This window comes from Nannobrachium achirus, assembly GCF_963921795.1.
Source record: "Nannobrachium achirus genome assembly, chromosome: 15".
Classification (NCBI taxonomy): Eukaryota; Metazoa; Chordata; class Actinopteri; order Myctophiformes; family Myctophidae; genus Nannobrachium; species Nannobrachium achirus.
In genome coordinates this window covers 38,029,203-38,045,764 of record NC_137822.1, presented here as the reverse complement: position 1 = coordinate 38,045,764, position 16,562 = coordinate 38,029,203, and the positions used below count along the sequence as shown (strand labels likewise).

Genomic DNA, 16,562 nt, shown 5'->3' with positions numbered 1-16,562 from the left:
GGTTGACTCTGTGTGTGAGAGAGAGAGAGACTTCATTACACAAGCTATATGTAGCCCCCATTAGAACAGCCAAGACCAGCGCACAACAGCCCTGCTTAATGGGGCTCAGACACGGCTTTGAATGCTATCGACGCAGTGAATGGGAATTTGTCACGTCTTTTCAGATGATTGAATGGTGCAGTAGCCAAGATACTGAGCTGCCAGTAGCTCGTTCAATGCGTTGATGGCAGCAGGTTTTTGTGATCATTCAGTGGGTTGACGGGAAAAAGTCGGGAAAAATGAAGATTTACTATGATGGCTCATTCGACCTTGGCAACGCTCGACACGGCAACTCGTGCGGAGACGCGCTCGACGGTGTCTCACGTGGCTCAAGGTCGCCTGAGACACTGTGCCTCCATAATGGTCAATAACTACTGACCATGATGGGCGGTCAACGCCGGTCATTTATCTCCCAATCAATGATGTGACAACGGTAGCTCAGTATCTGGTGGCTACTGCACCATTCAAAGGTCTGAAAAGACGTGACAAATTCCCATTCAGTGTGTTGATATCATTCAAAGGGGGTGGCTCAGCTCTATTGGCGCGACAGGTTGTGTGTTGGTCTGGCGAGTGGGAGCTTCGGTGCATACAATCGGACGTAGTTGGCAGGACGAGAAGTGTGATATCCTCACGTGAGAGCCATGAGGGACGTCGTATGTGGCGGTCCGTGACTCCGCAACGTGAAGAGGAGCATGATCTCCTCGCATAATGTCACATGGTCAGTTTTGCCGTGGCAATAGAGTTACCTGCCTGTGACTTGTCTGTTTCAGACCTTGATTGCCAAAGGGCCTGCACCTGGCTGATTTCAAAATAAATTACTATCCACACTCCACAGCATAACAATATCATACTTCTTTCCTCGCTCAGGGTCCTCACAGGAAGAAAAATATATAATTATTAGTGGTGTAGTATGTAGAGTACATACTTAAGTAGTGTACTTAAGTACACTTTTGTACACTTTAAGTACACTTTTGAGGAACTTTTACTTTACTGGCATAGGCCTACTTGCAATTTTCAAAGCTGATCTACAAGCCCACAATGCATCGCGATGTGACACATTGTGAGCTTGTAGATCAGCTAAATATATGTTTATGAATTGTGTATTGTGAAACGGGACATTCTGCGAAAGGAGTACTTTAACTTATTACACTTTAAGTACATTTTGATACCAATACGTTTGTACTTTTTCAAAAGTAAATTTCTAATTCCGGGCTTCTACTTGCAGTATTGATACTTTTACTTGAGTAAAGAATTCTGAAATACTTAAATAAAATAAATAAATAACTTAAATAAAGAATACTTTTTCCACCACTGCTAGTTATCACACTGTAGTTTAGTAAACAGCACACATGTAATTAGATGTATTGGTGGATAGGAGAGGAATTACCAGTATTTCCACATTCATGTGGGGTGGCTACCACTACCACTAAGATACACATGTACCTGACAAAATACTTCCTAAAGGTCAAGGATGTCTACAATTCAACTTAAATTTAGCTCTAAAAAAGGTTCAAATTTGTTCTCCTGCTATACCACTGGAACGCCCTACCGAAAGCCTTATAGTCCAGTCATTATATGAAAAAACCTCAAACAAATTGCAATAGTAGCAAACTCAACTGATTCTGTATCCTCATTATGTCCTTAGTGAGGGAAAAAAAGTCCCAAGGAATCCCATCGGGGCAAAGTTTTGAAAACGACCTACCTACCTTCAATTACTATACACTACAATATAAAGGAAAAAAATTACTGAAAAGAAATCTGCTTTAAGTGGGATGTGAGGGGTCAAACTAGGGGTTTTTAATTATTCTGAATCCATTGCAAGCATTTGTTTTGCATGAAAAACATTCCTTGGGCTAAAAACGGACCCCAAAAGACTGTGAAAATTGATGACTCATCACTAAACCATCGTTTTGAGTGGCCATTTCTTGCCCAAGGAATGTTTTTCGTGCAAAACAAATGATTGCAATGGATTCAGAATAATTAAAAACCCCTAGTTTGACCCCTCACATCCCACTTAAAGCAGATTTTTTTTCAGTAATCTTTTCCTTTATATTGTAGTGTATAGTAAGTGAAGGTAGGTAGGTCGTTTTCAAAACTTTGCCCTGGTGGGATTCCTTGGGACTTTTTTTCCCTCACTAAGGACATATTGAGGATACAAAATCAGTTGAGTTTGCTACTATTGCAATTTGTTTGAGGTTTAGCCTAATTTTGGCCTAAAATGACTGGACTATTAAAGGAGTGTGTTCTTTCTCTGGGCATAACAAGAAGCAAATCAAATTGGCCATGGTTTTGCATCCCTTAGTTTGAACTATTAGTTGGCCTACTCACTTTTGCCACTCTGAGAGCGACCTCATGACCTTTTATCAAAGTGGTCCGTCTACATCACGGGTGCCCAAAAGGTGGATCGCTGTGGTGTGTTCTTGATTTTTTTTCATCTATAATTATTCCTTCTTTCATGAGGATAACCTGATGAAGACATAGATCTTTATTTTGATTGTCTTAAGTAAACGCTCTTATGCCTTAACTTAAAGGCCTGTCCATACTGTTTCCGACCACCAAACCTTTTGTCGGAAAGGTCTGGTTCAACTACAAAATGATGTCATTGAAAAGCATTACTTTTAGAATTAGATTTTGGAAAGCTGCACACGACGGAAAGTCGGAACTCTCCGACGAAAGGTTTTGGTGGTCGGAGACAGTATGGACAGGCCTTGCTAGAAGAGGGCCATGTGAGAAATGAGGGGTGGGGTCTCCGCGCCGCCGAGGCGGACGAATAGGTACCGGCCCCGGCTCTCCCGGTCGCTCCTAGCCCGAGTTACGGCATTTTATGTGCGCTGCAGTGGCAGGGGGTCCTCCACTGGGGGCGCCACCACTTTTGCATCCGTTCTGGAGCACCAGGAGTCGGTGGTCCCCGGGAATTCCCCGTGAGCAGCCCCGTTGGGGTGGTCATTTGGTCATTTTTGCACATTTGGTCATTTTTTACATCTGGGGGTCCCCCAGGGACCTGGGGGTCCTTGGGGCTCCGGGGGTCCTTGGAGGTTGTAGTTTGGCAGGCAAGGAGTGTGTGTGCAAAATCTGGCATGGATCGGGTCAACGGTTGCGGAGATATGAGCAGGGAAAAAGTGTGACGTGTGACGTGTGACCACATTTGGTCATTTTTTACATCTGGGGGTCCCCCAGGGACCTGGGGGTCCCTGGGGCTCCGGGGGTCCTTGGAGGTTGTAGTTTGGCAGGCAAGGAGTGTGTGTGCAAAATCTGGCATGGATCGGGTCAACGGTTGCGGAGATATGAGCAGGGAAAAAGTGTGACGTGTGACGGACGGAGAGACAGACAGCCGGTGGAGGTTTTGGTAGTAAGTGCGACCTGACGGTCGCAATAATCTGTCACAATAATCATGTATACAAGCTATTCAAAATAGACAGAATCATGGTTAAAAAAGATTGAAATACAAATGACTATTTTTCTTTAAAGCTATACTGTGTAAGTTCAACTAGTGGTCAGTAGCGGTATTGCTTTTTTCAGCCGTTTTTCGGCCGGAGTCGTCGCGGACCACCGAAATCCTTCACCATGGTAAACACTGTAGCCAAGCGGAGGCGCTTCCTGGAGACGAGAGCAGATAAGCTGTGATTGGCCGGTAGTGTACCATGTGTGCATGATCGGCGATGTGATTGGGCAACGTATACACAACGTATACAGATGATGCAGATTACGTCATTTTGGCGCGAAATCCGGTCCACGGCCAGGATCATAGAAAACATATAAAGAGAAGGCTTCAGAAGCTGAAAATAACGGAGTGGGTGTTCTAAAACTTTAGCGATTTAACAGTTAGGACAATTTTAAGATTTGTTTTATAAAAAAAGTTACATGGTACAACTTTAATAAAAAAAATGAATATATATATTTTCCCCCCCTGTTAAACCTCTCCACTACTGTTATACAAAGCCTGCAGAAACTAGCCTCGTGAACCAGCCACTCCCGGAAATCCATTTTCATATGCAAATGCACCTTACATAGGATTCGGAGCGGAGGGGGAAACCAAAACACGGCTAGTGTGAGGGAGCAGAAGTGTGGCCAATAACATTTTTGAAAAAAAAAAAAGAAACAACAACAGACAACCTAAAAGTAATCAGCACTTTTACAGCCGAGAAATCTAGGCCTACTTATGTGAAAGTAAAATATTTGTCTTGCAAATGTACCCATGTAGCAGTACTAATAAGTATCAAAACTACTCAAGTACATACTCTGTTACTGTCAACCACTGCATTTACATAAATACCCTAAAGCCTGCTCCCTTTGTGTGTGTGTGTGTGTGTGTGTGTGTGTGTGTGTGTGTGTGTGTGTGTGTGTGTGTGTGCGTGCGTGTGTGTGTGTGTGTGTGTGTGTGTGTGTGTGTCACGGATCGCCTCTTGTTTTTCTCATATGTAAATATGTATTCGGAAAATTAAAAAAGGCAGATATGGAATCGGGAGGGTGTTGTATTACATGGCCTGAAAGATCCAAAATAAGGCCCATGTTGAAAAAATATATATATGAAATGAAATAAAAAATCCTCTGTGCCTCAAAGAATAAGCTCTGGTTCCCGAAAGAACTATTATATATGAAAAAAAAAAAAAGTTTCCCTTTTCCAAAAACCCAAAATGTGGTTCTTAATAACCATTTAAATAATCATTATTCTTCCCTATGTAACATGAATAATAGCAATAATAGTCTTCTGCACAACTAATAAATGCTACATCATAAAAGTGCATTTCCAATCAACACCTGGTTCTAATACACCCGTTGTAGTGAAAGGTGAAAACATAGAAACATAGAATCAAAGAGACATTTTGTTAATATTCTCACCTGGATATAAAAGCTGCTGGAAACACCTGTTCGCCTGTGGTTGTGTCTAAAAAACTACAAAAGTCTTCGCTCCCTCACTGACTCTCTGACTTAGGCTCTCATTCAATGTGAAGTCAGTGAAGGCTTGAGGGCTGTCCCAATTGAAATGTCAGCGAGCAGGCACGTGCACGCATAGATATAAAAGGGGGCTTGAGCCCCTGCCCTTTTATCTCTCTGTAAAAAGTGCTCTCTCCAGACCATGAATGCATTTTTCACTATGGTGAAAGAAATGCAAGTGCCCTCTTTCCATGCCATACCTGAACGCAACATTCAAGAGAATTGCCTTGTCCAAACTCTCCAGAACCTGAATGCAGCATCTTATGTTGAAATAATTGGCCTCCCTGTGTAGAAATCCATGGCAAACGCCACATATCCAGTATTCACTTATATTATGCTTAGTTTAGTTTGGTATCAAACACCAAAAATAGCCGACCTCCAAGCTCACAACGCATTGTAATGCGACGCGTTGTGAGCTTGGAGCTCTGCTATTTTCGATATTTGCACCAAAAGGCCCTTTTAGAAATTACAGCCCCTGCCTTTTGAACATTCTCTGCACGTCCCTGGAGAACAGGGTAAGATGAACTTGTGGGTTAGTTGAACCACACCCAGTATCTTTAAAAGTACATGAGATGTTGTGTGACCTTAAAATAAGGACACAATCATCATTTCCACCTGGCTCTGGAGTTGACAGTTGATACATGGGCAAAGTGCCAAGCATATTTCTACACACAAAAAAAAAAAAGGTTTTCTTGCTGGTCGAAGTCAATTTAGTACTTTTCTGGTATAATGATTTTTATATTAAAGCAAATGTACCCAGGTCTAAACTCATATCATGCATGTTGGTGATATTCCAATGTGTAAAACATGTGAATCATTTAGCTAAAGATCAGCCTGAAGCATTAAGCTGGACAGGTTTTGTCAAAATGGTGTCCTTGGGGCAATAACCAAAGTTACCGGCATAAGATGAGCTATGCAATTATTCTAATATGAATCACTGTTCATATTTTTCATTAGGTCTTTGCTGCTAAAATTGTGCTTTGATCTTTCATGTTGATGAATACACTCATTTAATTGGTTATTGTTTAAATAACCATAAGAAAAGAAATAAGACTATTTGCAAAAGGGAAATGTGTTATCAAATTATTTTGATAAGTAAATACATTATTTGGGGTGGCAGTGGCTCCGGGGTAGAGTTGCCGTCCTAGAACACAGAGGGATCCTGAAGGTTTCCCAGTTCAATCCCGGTCTCCCCCAGAATTTGTGTCGAAGAGTCCTTAGCTTGAGCAAGACTCTGAACCCCTAGTTGCTCCCGATGAGCAGGTTGGGGTCTTGCATGGTTTCCTCTGCCATCGGTGTGTGAATGGGTGACTGTAATGCACAACCTCTGTAAAGTGAAGGCACTATACAGTGTAAATGCACCATTTACCATTTGTTCAGTTTAAAGTGTTAAAGTTAAAGATCAACTTACACCTAACCAGGGGAAAGTTGAGCCACGTGACCACTTTTTAGTAAGGTATATCTTTATGGCCCTTTGTAACAGATCATAATTTCAAATAATAGAAGACATCCTGAAATATGTCTAGAATAGATGTTTTTATTTTACTGCCATCTCACTGATTCTTGCTTCCAGGGCATCTTAACCCTTAAGTTCTGTTCGGGTCATGTTGACCCATTTTACATTTTCATTTGAAAGAAAAAGGTAGAAGTTTATATTTTTTCCACCTGAAACTCACTGGCCTTAAAGATTCTTCTGTGATTAACATTTTTTGTTTTATTTTTTTTACCCTCTAATGCTGTTCGCGGGTCAGGGGATATTTGGTTTAAAAAAAAAAACAATACTAATATAAATTTTAACTCAACAAATGATCATCATACATTGACTTTGTCTCAATTCCAAACATTCCAAAATGGTAAAATAAACAGTGAACTGTTGAAGCATCTGGCAAGAGAAAGCGCTGTTCAGTGTGTCCTACAACAGCAGACACAGTAGCGGAACAATTCAGAACCGGGCCGGTATGTGAGCCACAATGCTTGGGCCCTGTCACCCGTCAACTATCAGTAAAAAACGCCTGGCTCTTTCAATGTTTAATGTGATATAGCAAAGCATAAATGCAAACATTTACCATACTGTATATCATATGAATTGTTTGGAATTGAGACAAAGTCAATGTATGATGATGATTTGTTAAGTTAAGATTTATATTAGTATTGTTTTTTTAAACCAAATATCCCCCGGGTCAAAATGACCCGCGAACAGAACAAAGGTGAAGTGAATCTGAACAGAACTTAAGGGTTAAGCGATAAGTGGTTAATCTTACTCCGATCTCCCCTACCGATGCAGACTTTGGCAAAGAAATTATCCACAGTTCATACCGTTACCAGGGAAATCCTCCATGTCTCATTTATACAAATTAGTCATGAATCGCTGAGTTGGATCGTCAACAAATAGTATAGTGCTTTCTCACTGTTCTCAAAGGGAGACGGAGTGGAAGATATGTATTTAGTAAAATACAAGGGGACACATGATAATAAGTGTGCAAAGTAAATACAGAATATGGAAATACAATTTAAAATGAATGACATTATAACCCCTAATCTTAAAAAGAACGTAAATATTATAATAATAAATAATCACAGCCTTTAAAACAATGACTGCATGAAAATAAGGACAGTTGAGAGTTTTAAATGTGATGCAAAGTGCCATCAATATGAAACACTCATCTAAAGTGCTGTTCCATTCCTTTTCTACCATTTTGGGATTGTTTCCATTGAGGTCTGTCTTCCTATGACCTATGTATTCATGTAATGAAAAATAGCATAAAAATAACACCAAAATACATTATCATCAACAAATATAAAACACTATATTCAAGGTTGAAGGTTCTTTATTGTTCCATCTTGTCTACAGGTACATAAGAGTATTTTTATTGTATTTAATTTTTTGCTTCCCACAGACAATGCAGCAGCATAAGTAATAACAACAGAATAATATGCAATCGTAAAAAGAAATCATATGTACATGTAATCTTGGTGTATTGTAAACACCAACAACATCTATTTTCCCAGTAGCTGCCACCTAACCATATGTCTACAAAGTTGGAAAAAGGGAAAAGAGAAAAAAATAAATGGCAGCAGTGAATGTCACCTCCTTTCTATGGAAGAAGTGAGTGTACCTCCCCTTGTGCTCTCCTGATAGATGGATTCACCTCCCCTTGTGGTCTCCCGACAGATGGATTTTCCAGGCCTGTTTTGAAGGTAGCCAGTGATCCACATAGGGATGGTGTCAGGCTTTTGCACACTTTGGTGGCAGTATAATGTACAGTACAAATATAATTTGCTATTCTAGGCATTAACTTAACGTCCGTCGTCCGCCACTGCTTTTTAACCCCAGAACCATTTACTGAGACCATGGAACCGTTGATATTCTTTGTGCTTTTTTAGATACAGACACGATTCGCAAACAGTATTCTCACAGACAGGCCTATGGACCTTGTACCTCTGTCTCCACTCCAAGTATTTCATGTATTCAGTGTGGTTTTTGTCCAGGTAAATCAGTCTCTCTGCCAGCTCCTTTGGGCTGGCGAAGTCGTCCACGTGAATGAAAGAGTCCGCCGGAATGTGTTCCTCGTAGTTGGCTCTCGAAGTGCCAAGAACCACAGGCACGGCCCCCATTCCCATAGCATTATACAGTTTTTCCGTGATGTAGTCTCGGTCGATTGAGTTTTCCCATGACAGGTAGAATTTGCAGCTAGGTATTAACTTGCCGTACTCTTCACCAGTCAAGCCGCGATTATGGGCTCTCCCGTAAAGTTCCACCTTGATGTGGTTTTTCAACTCCTCGTAGACTTGAACTCTTTTAAACTGTGGGTTCCAGTTGCTCACGACCCAGCACACCAGTTTGTCCTTCTCCGGCTGCTTGAAGCTCTCATCCTCGCGCGTCAACGGGGTCAGGTACCCATAGGGCACCGGGATGTGAGAGTCCTGCCGATAACAGCTGGTCAGATTGAACAAGTCGCTGAGTCCAGGGATGTTGGTGGTATGGACCGGTGACTCCCAGGTGAACCAGATCCACTTCTGGAACCAGGGACGTGGTTCTCGTGGCATGTTGTCCACCCCACCGATGTCATAGTGGTGGAACATGACGGCGTGCGCTTTGTGGTAAACACTCCGGTCGTGGGTCAGCTGACATCCTTCCATGTAGGGCTTGCAGCACCTGAGACATTTACAAACAAATTTAGTAACTAAAGTTTTCAAATAAATGTAGTGGAGTAAACAGTACAAAAAGTTATTGGAGTAGAAGTAAAATACAGAAAACAAATACCTCAACATTGTGCAGTACTAGTGTAAATGTACTCAGTTACTTTACAACACTGACCCAACATCGGCCTCCCTGCCAAACGGCGGGAACCACATCAGTATCAGTAGAACGTCGTCCTCTGTGTGAACAGCGGACGGTGGACCGAGCTGCTTGTCTGAGATGCTGTTTGGTTTCGGGAGGAGCTGACGGGACGAGCCCTCCTCCCCCTTCTTTAGGATGCTGAAGGAGCTCATGAGGTTGACGTCCAGGTCGTAGTACACCAGGTAGGACAGGGAACACAGAAACAGCAGAAACAGCAGGAAGCCCACGCACAGGTGTTGTCGAGTCCCCTGGAACAACATCATCATGATTGACTCTGTGTGAGAGAGAGAGAACACACAGTGGTGTAAAAAGTACTTACATTCTTTACTTAAGTAAAAGTATCAATACTGCAAATGTAGATGTACTCTGTTACAAGTAGAAGTCCGGTATTCAACATTTACTTGAGTAAAAGTACAAAAGTATTGGTATCAAAATGTACTTTACGTACCAAAAGTAAAAGTACTCATAGTGCAGAATGTCCCATTTCAGTTTATCAATGTATAAAAATCTTTTGAAAATAGCAGATCTACAAGCTCACTGTGAGCTTGTAGATCGGCTATTTTCAAATGGCCAAAATGTATATACAGCTTAAGTGGTTATATGTTTTGTCATAATCCAAATCTACAAAGTAACTAGTAACTAAAGTTTTGAAATAAATTTAGTGGAGTAAAAGTACAATATTTGGATCCGAGATGTAGTGGAGTAGAAGTAAAAGTATTGGAAATTGGAATTACTCAAGTAAAGTACAAATAACTCAAAAGTGTACTTAAGTACAGTACTTAAGTAAATTGGCTCATTGGCTGTTTTGGCTTGATGACTCATTGGAGAGCACCTGGGCCCAGTGCCTCCAGGAGGCTATAAAAGCATCCCCTCTTCAGTCTGTATGTGAGACCCAGAGGAGACAGACCTGCTGTCTCCACCTGCCTCTGCCCCATTCTCTGTGCCCCTACTTTTGTTATGTTTAGTTACCCATGAAGCACGTCAGGAACTGGACCAATCAGTGACGTCTCGATTGGGGCCAGATCACAGCCCATATGGGGATGATCTTGACGTCATTACCAGGACGTCATATGGACTTTTATTGTTTTGACAGCATTATTGTTAATGTTTGTAATGTTAGTTGAAATATGAGCATATAAGGTTATATTGGACATATCTAACTAGTTATGATATGTATCTGGCTTAGCATATCACCTGATTTCAACCAACACAAATCCTGTCTAACAAAAAAGTCCCTATGACGTCCTGGTAATGACGTCAAGATCATCCCCATATGGGCTGTGATCTGGCCCCAATCGAGGCGTCACTAATTGGTCCAGGTCCTGACCGTGCTTACAGGGTATGTATAGTTAGGTTTAGTTTTACTTTCTGTCCAACACCCTGCACTATACCATGCTTCATTCACATGTTTACTGACTCCACATCTCGTAGGATCCTTTCTGCTGTATTTGTTAACAACATTCTTTAGTTTATTGTCTTAGGCTTTATTTAATAAAATACTATGTGAATGAATGTGACTGGCTGTTTCAGACCTTGATTGCAAAAGGGACTGCACCTTGCTTATTTTAAAATAACTCAAGACTTCTACTTGTAACAGAATATTTCTACATTGCAGTATTGCGTATAGAATGTGAGCACTTTTTCCACCACTGGTATTCATCACACAGTAGTTTAATAAACAGCACACATGTAATTAGATTTATAGCTGGATAGGAGAGGAATTACCAGTAATTCCACATTCATGTGGGGTGGCTCACGGTAGCTGACAAGGTACCGCATCTTGCAATGAGCCTGGTGTACAAGATAGGCCTACACTACACCACTAAGATACCCATGTACCTGACAAAATACTTCCTAAACGTCAAGGATGTCCACAATTACAACACCAGAGCAGCTCCACAGATCACGTTCAACCCATAGATTTGACTCTTAAAAAGGTTCAAATTCGTTCTCCTACTAATCAATCAATCTGCATGATCAAGCAATAATTTCCCAGATGTGCGTGGACCCCCTAGGGCATACATGGGCAACTGGTGGTCCGGGGGCCACATGTGGCCCCCACCTTCACTTAATGCGGCCCACAGGTTAATACCAGAATACTGATATATTATTGATTTCAGCTGTTGCAATTCCAAACATGACCTGCTTTAATTCCTTCAGTCTATATTAGTAGCTTAATGACTAGTATAGTAAAAAAAAAAATGAATGTCCAATGTATTTGTATTCAAGTTCATAAAGTTAACATGAGTATATAATTAAATATGTTTGAAATTAAATCAAAATGTTACATTTCAGGATTCCAATTAAAAAATAACAACAAAATAATTCAGGATTCCAATTCAAAAGAAGCCAAAAATAGCCGATCTACAGGCTCACTGCGATGCGTTTTGAGCTTGTAGATCTGCTATTTTTTGCTTCTTTTGTATGAGATACTAGAATGACAAAGTAGGACGTAGCAATATGCAATGTGGCCCTCTGGAGTGAAGGTGTAAATATAGTGGCCCTCGCCATCATCAAAGTTGCCCACCCCTGCCCTAGGGGTCACGGACCCCCTGTTGAAAATCTCTGCACTACTGTTATACAAAGCCTGCGGAAACACCTAAACATAGAAATGACTGTGGAACCAGAACTAAATACGTCCTACACCCATACAAGATGTAACAAAGAGGCGAGCGGAGGGGGAAGCAAGAAACACGGCTAGTGTGAGAGAGTAGAAGTGTGGCCACCAGGCACCAGCATTAAAAAAAAAAGAAGCCGATGACGCTCATCAGCGCCCACACCCTAGGTGGGGTTGGCGATAGGGCCTTTCTGTGTGGAGTTTGCATGTTTTCCCCGTGTCTCCTAGGGTTGATACCCTCACAAAAACATGCACGTAATCCTGGTCTCAATAATGCCTCCCCCTGGCCAGCCAGGGCGCCTGATGGAGGGGAAAGGAACTGGTTGGAATAACGTGTTCCTTCCACGCGCTACGTCCAAACCAGGGAAATCTCCACTGTCAGGTGAAAAGAAGCAACTTGGACTCCATATGCATAGAAGGAAGCATGAGGTCAGTCTGTTGTCTCCCTTGGCGCGGCAGAGGGAGAGCAGAGCCCAGGATTACATAGGCAATTAGCACTGGGTGAAGAAATGGGTTACAAAATTGTGGTATAAAAAAAAAAAAAAAAAAAAAAAAAGAAGCCAAAAAAACAGCCAACCTAAAAGTAATCAGCACTTTTACAGCCTAGAAATGTTGGCCTACTTGAATAAAAGTAAAATATTTGTCTTGCAAATGTACTCAAGTAGGAGTACTAAGTATCAAAAATATAGAATACTCAAGCAAAGTACAGATCCTCAGAATCAGTACACGCTACTCAAGTACATTTACTCTGTTACTGTCAACCACTGCATTTAAATAGCCTGAAGCATGTTCCTTTTTTTATGCCCGGATTGCATATATATTTTGTAATATATGTAAATAGGGATTGCCTGTGACGCTCGGAAGGGTGTCGTATTATATGGCCTTAATGGTGGCCTGAATGATCCAAAATAAGGTTCATGTTGAAAAACATTATAATGATGAAATAAAAATGTAAAAAATCCCCTGTGCCTCAAAGAATAAGCTCTTGTTCCCCAAATAACTATTATATATAATAAAAACATAAATACAAAATAAAAAGGGTTTCCCAATAGTTGAGGGGGGGGGGGGGGGGACTATAATATGGTTCTTAATAACCTTTTATTATTCTTCCCTGTGTAAAATGAATAATACTAACAATAATCTTCTGTACAACTAATAAATGCTACATCATAAAAGTGCATTTCCAATCAACACCTGGTTCTAATACACCTGTTGCAGTGAAGGTGAAAACATAGAATACATTCAAAGAGACATTTTGTTAATATTCTCACCTGGATATACAAGCTGCTGGAAACACCTGTTCGCCTGTGGTTGTGTCTATCGTATCGCCCAATTCAATTCTGCTCCCTTCTTGACTCAATGACGCTCATTCATGTGAAGTCAGTGAAGGCTTGAGGGCTGCTCCAATTGAAATGTCATTGAGGGCTCGGCCCGCCCCTTTATGCACCCTTTTCATAAGTCAGTATAGGGAGACTGGGGTAAGATGAACCTGTGGGTAAGTTGAACCACACCCTGTATCTTTAAAACTACATGAGTTGTTGTGTGACCTTAAAATAAGGACACAACCATCGTTTCCACCTGGCTCTGAAATATGCTTGGCACTTTGCCCGTGTATCAACTGTCAACTCCAGCAAAGTGCCAAGCATATTTCTACACAAATAAGTGTTGAAGTTATTTTAGTTCTTTTCCGGCATAATTATTTTTATATTAAAGCAAATGTACCCAGGTCTGAACTCATATCATGCATGTTGGTGATATTCCAATGTATAAAACGTGTGAACCATTTAGCTAAAGATCAGTCTGAAGCATTAAGCCAGACAGGTTTTGTCAAAATGGTGGCCGTGGAGCAATATGAACCAACGTGTCCGGCGTAAGATGAGCTATGGAATTATCCTAATATGAATCACTGTTCATATTTTTCATTAGGTCTTTGCTGCTGAAATTATGCTATATGATCTTTCATTTTGATGAATACACTATTTAAGTGGTTATTGTTTAAATAACCATAAGAAAAGAAATAAGACTATTTGCAAAAGGGAAATGTGTTATTAGATTATTTTTGATAAGTAAATACATTATTTGGGGCGGCAGTGGCTCTGGGGGAGAATTGCCGTCCTAGAACACAGAGGGATCCTGAAGTTCAATCCCAGGCTCCCCCAGAGTTAGTGACGAAGAGTCCTTGAGCAAGACTCTGAACCCCTATAGGAGCCTATTGCAACCCCATCACTTCTCGCCCTTAGGGTGTCTTACTGGTTAGTTAGAAATGTAAACGGCACAAAGGCACAGTCAGATGTTTGGGCTAAAACGATGACACAAACAAGCCCTGAGGACTGTCTTCCTATGACCTATGTATTCATTTAATCAACATACTGTAGCATAAACATAACGCCAAAATACATTATCACCAACAAATATAAAACACAATTTAAGGTTGAAGGTTCTTTATTGTTCCATCTTAATAATAATAATAATAATAAAGTAATAACAGAAATATACAATCATAAAAATAAACCATACAGTATGTACATGTACAGTACATGTACTCTTGGTATATTGTAAACACCACCTTTTCCTAGTAACTGCCACCTAGCTATATTTCTACAAAGTAGGGAAAAGGGAAAAGAGAAAAGAAATGGCAGCGGTGAATGTCACCTAGTTTCTATGGAAGAAGTGAGTGTAGGCTACCTCCCCCTCTGATTTCCTGATAGATGGATTCACCTCCCCTTGTGGTCTCCCAATAGCAGGCACATGCACACATACATCAAAGGGCGCTTGAGCCCCTGCCCTTTTATCCGTCTGTAAAAAGTGCCCTCTCCAGACTATCAATGCAGTTTTTACTAAAGAAAGGTTAAAGAAATGCAAAAGCCCTCTTTCCATGCCATATACCTGAAGGCAGCATTCGAGAGAATTGCCTTGTCCAAACTGTCCTGAACTTGAATGCAGCATTTTATGTTGAAAGAATTATGTAAAAGTCCATGCCGTTATGCCATATCTCCAGTATTCACTTGATTATGCTTAGTTCAGTGCGGTATCAAGCACTGAAAATAGCCGTCCTCCAAGCTCACAACGTGTCGCGCTGTGACGCGCTGTGAGCTTGGAGGTCTGCTATTTTCACCAAAAGGCCCTTTTAGAAATGTCAGCCCCTGCCTCTCTAACATGGATTCACCTCCCCTTGTGGTCTCCCGATAGATGGATTTTCCAGGCCTGTTTTGAAGGTAGCCAGTGATCCACAGGTGTTAAGGGATGTTGTCAGGGCTTTCCACACTTTGGTGGCAGGCCTACAGTACAAATATAATTTTCTATTCTAGGCATTAACTTAACATGTATTTGTTTATTCGTTCCCTTTCTTGATTTACCTTGCTCTTACTGTACTCTGTTCTTGTTTGATTTTTATCTTTTTTCATACTTCTCTGTAACTTTGTAAATAACCTTATACTGCTGTGCTGCCTCTGGGCAACTGCTTTTCCCCCTTGGGATAATAAAGGCATCTATCTATCTAATATCTATCTACATCCACCACTGCCTTTTAACCCCAGAACCATTTACTGAGATCATGAAACCACTGATAGCCTTTGTGCTTTTTTAGATACAGACACGCTTCGCAAACACTTTTGCCGCTGCATGAAGGCCTATAGACCTTGTACCTCTGTTTCCACCCCAAGTATTTCATGTATTCAGTGTGGTTTTTGTCCAGGTAAATCAGTCTCTCTGCCAGCTCCTTTGGGCTGGCGAAGTCATCCACGTGAATGAAAGAGTCTGCCGGAATGTGTTCCTCGTAGTTTGCTCTCGAAGTGCCAAGAACCACGGGCACGCTCCCCATTGCCATAGCATTATACAGTTTTTCCGTGATGTAGTCTCGGTCGATTGAGTTTTCCCACGACAGGTAGAATTTGCAGCTAGGTATTAACTTAAGGTACTCTTCGAGAGCCAAGCCGCGATTATGGGCTCTCCCGTAAAGTTCCACCTTGATGTGGTTTTTTAACTCCTCATAGACTTGAACTCTTTTAAACTGTGGGTTCCAGTTGCTCACAACCCAGCACACCAGTTTGTCCTTCTCCGGCAGCTTGAAGCTCTCGTCCTCGTGCGTCAACGGGGTCAGGTACCCATAGGGCACCGGGATGTGTGAGTCCTGCCGATAACAGCTGGTCAGATTGAACAAGTCGTTGAGTCCAGGGATGTTGGTGGTATGGACCGGCGACTCCCAGTTGAACCAGATCCACTTCTGGAACCAGGGACGTGGTTCTCGTGGCATGTTGTCCGCCCCACCGATGTCATTGTGGTGGAACATGACGGCGTGCGCTTTGTGGTAAACACTCCGGTCGTGGGTCAGCTGACATCCTTCCATGTCGGGCTCGCAGCACCTGGGACATTTACAAAGTAACTAGTAACTAAAATGTTCAAATAATTGTAGTGGAGTAAACAGTACAAAATGTGCCTTCGAGTTATTGGAGTACAGCAAAATACAGAAAACAAATACCTCAACATTGTACTTAAGAGCAGTAGGCTACTTGCGTAAATGTACTTAGTTACTTTACAACACTGACCCAACATCGGCTTCGCTGCCAAACGGCGGGAACCACATCAGTATCAGAAGATTGTTGTCCTCTGTGCGAACAGCGGACGGTGGAC

General features: G+C 41.5%; 2 protein-coding genes across 2 annotated transcripts; both read right to left on the bottom strand.

Moving 5' to 3' along the window:
* Positions 1-5,440: 5,440 nt before the first annotated feature.
* Positions 5,441-9,582, bottom strand: LOC308299831 (4-galactosyl-N-acetylglucosaminide 3-alpha-L-fucosyltransferase 9-like; the record flags this gene model as incomplete). The annotated part of the gene is made up of 3 exons (XM_080743615.1): positions 5,441-5,477; positions 8,414-9,130; positions 9,293-9,582. The coding sequence occupies 3 exons, from the start codon at positions 9,580-9,582 to the stop codon at positions 5,441-5,443; spliced, it is 1,044 nt and encodes a 347-aa protein (XP_080599741.1).
* A 4,426-nt stretch (positions 9,583-14,008) lies between these two features.
* On the bottom strand, positions 14,009-16,278 carry LOC308299830 (4-galactosyl-N-acetylglucosaminide 3-alpha-L-fucosyltransferase 9-like; the record flags this gene model as incomplete). Its single annotated transcript, XM_080743614.1, has 2 exons — positions 14,009-14,048; positions 15,578-16,278. 2 exons carry the CDS (start codon positions 16,276-16,278, stop codon positions 14,009-14,011), a joined length of 741 nt encoding a protein of 246 aa, XP_080599740.1.
* Positions 16,279-16,562: the final 284 nt, after the last annotated feature.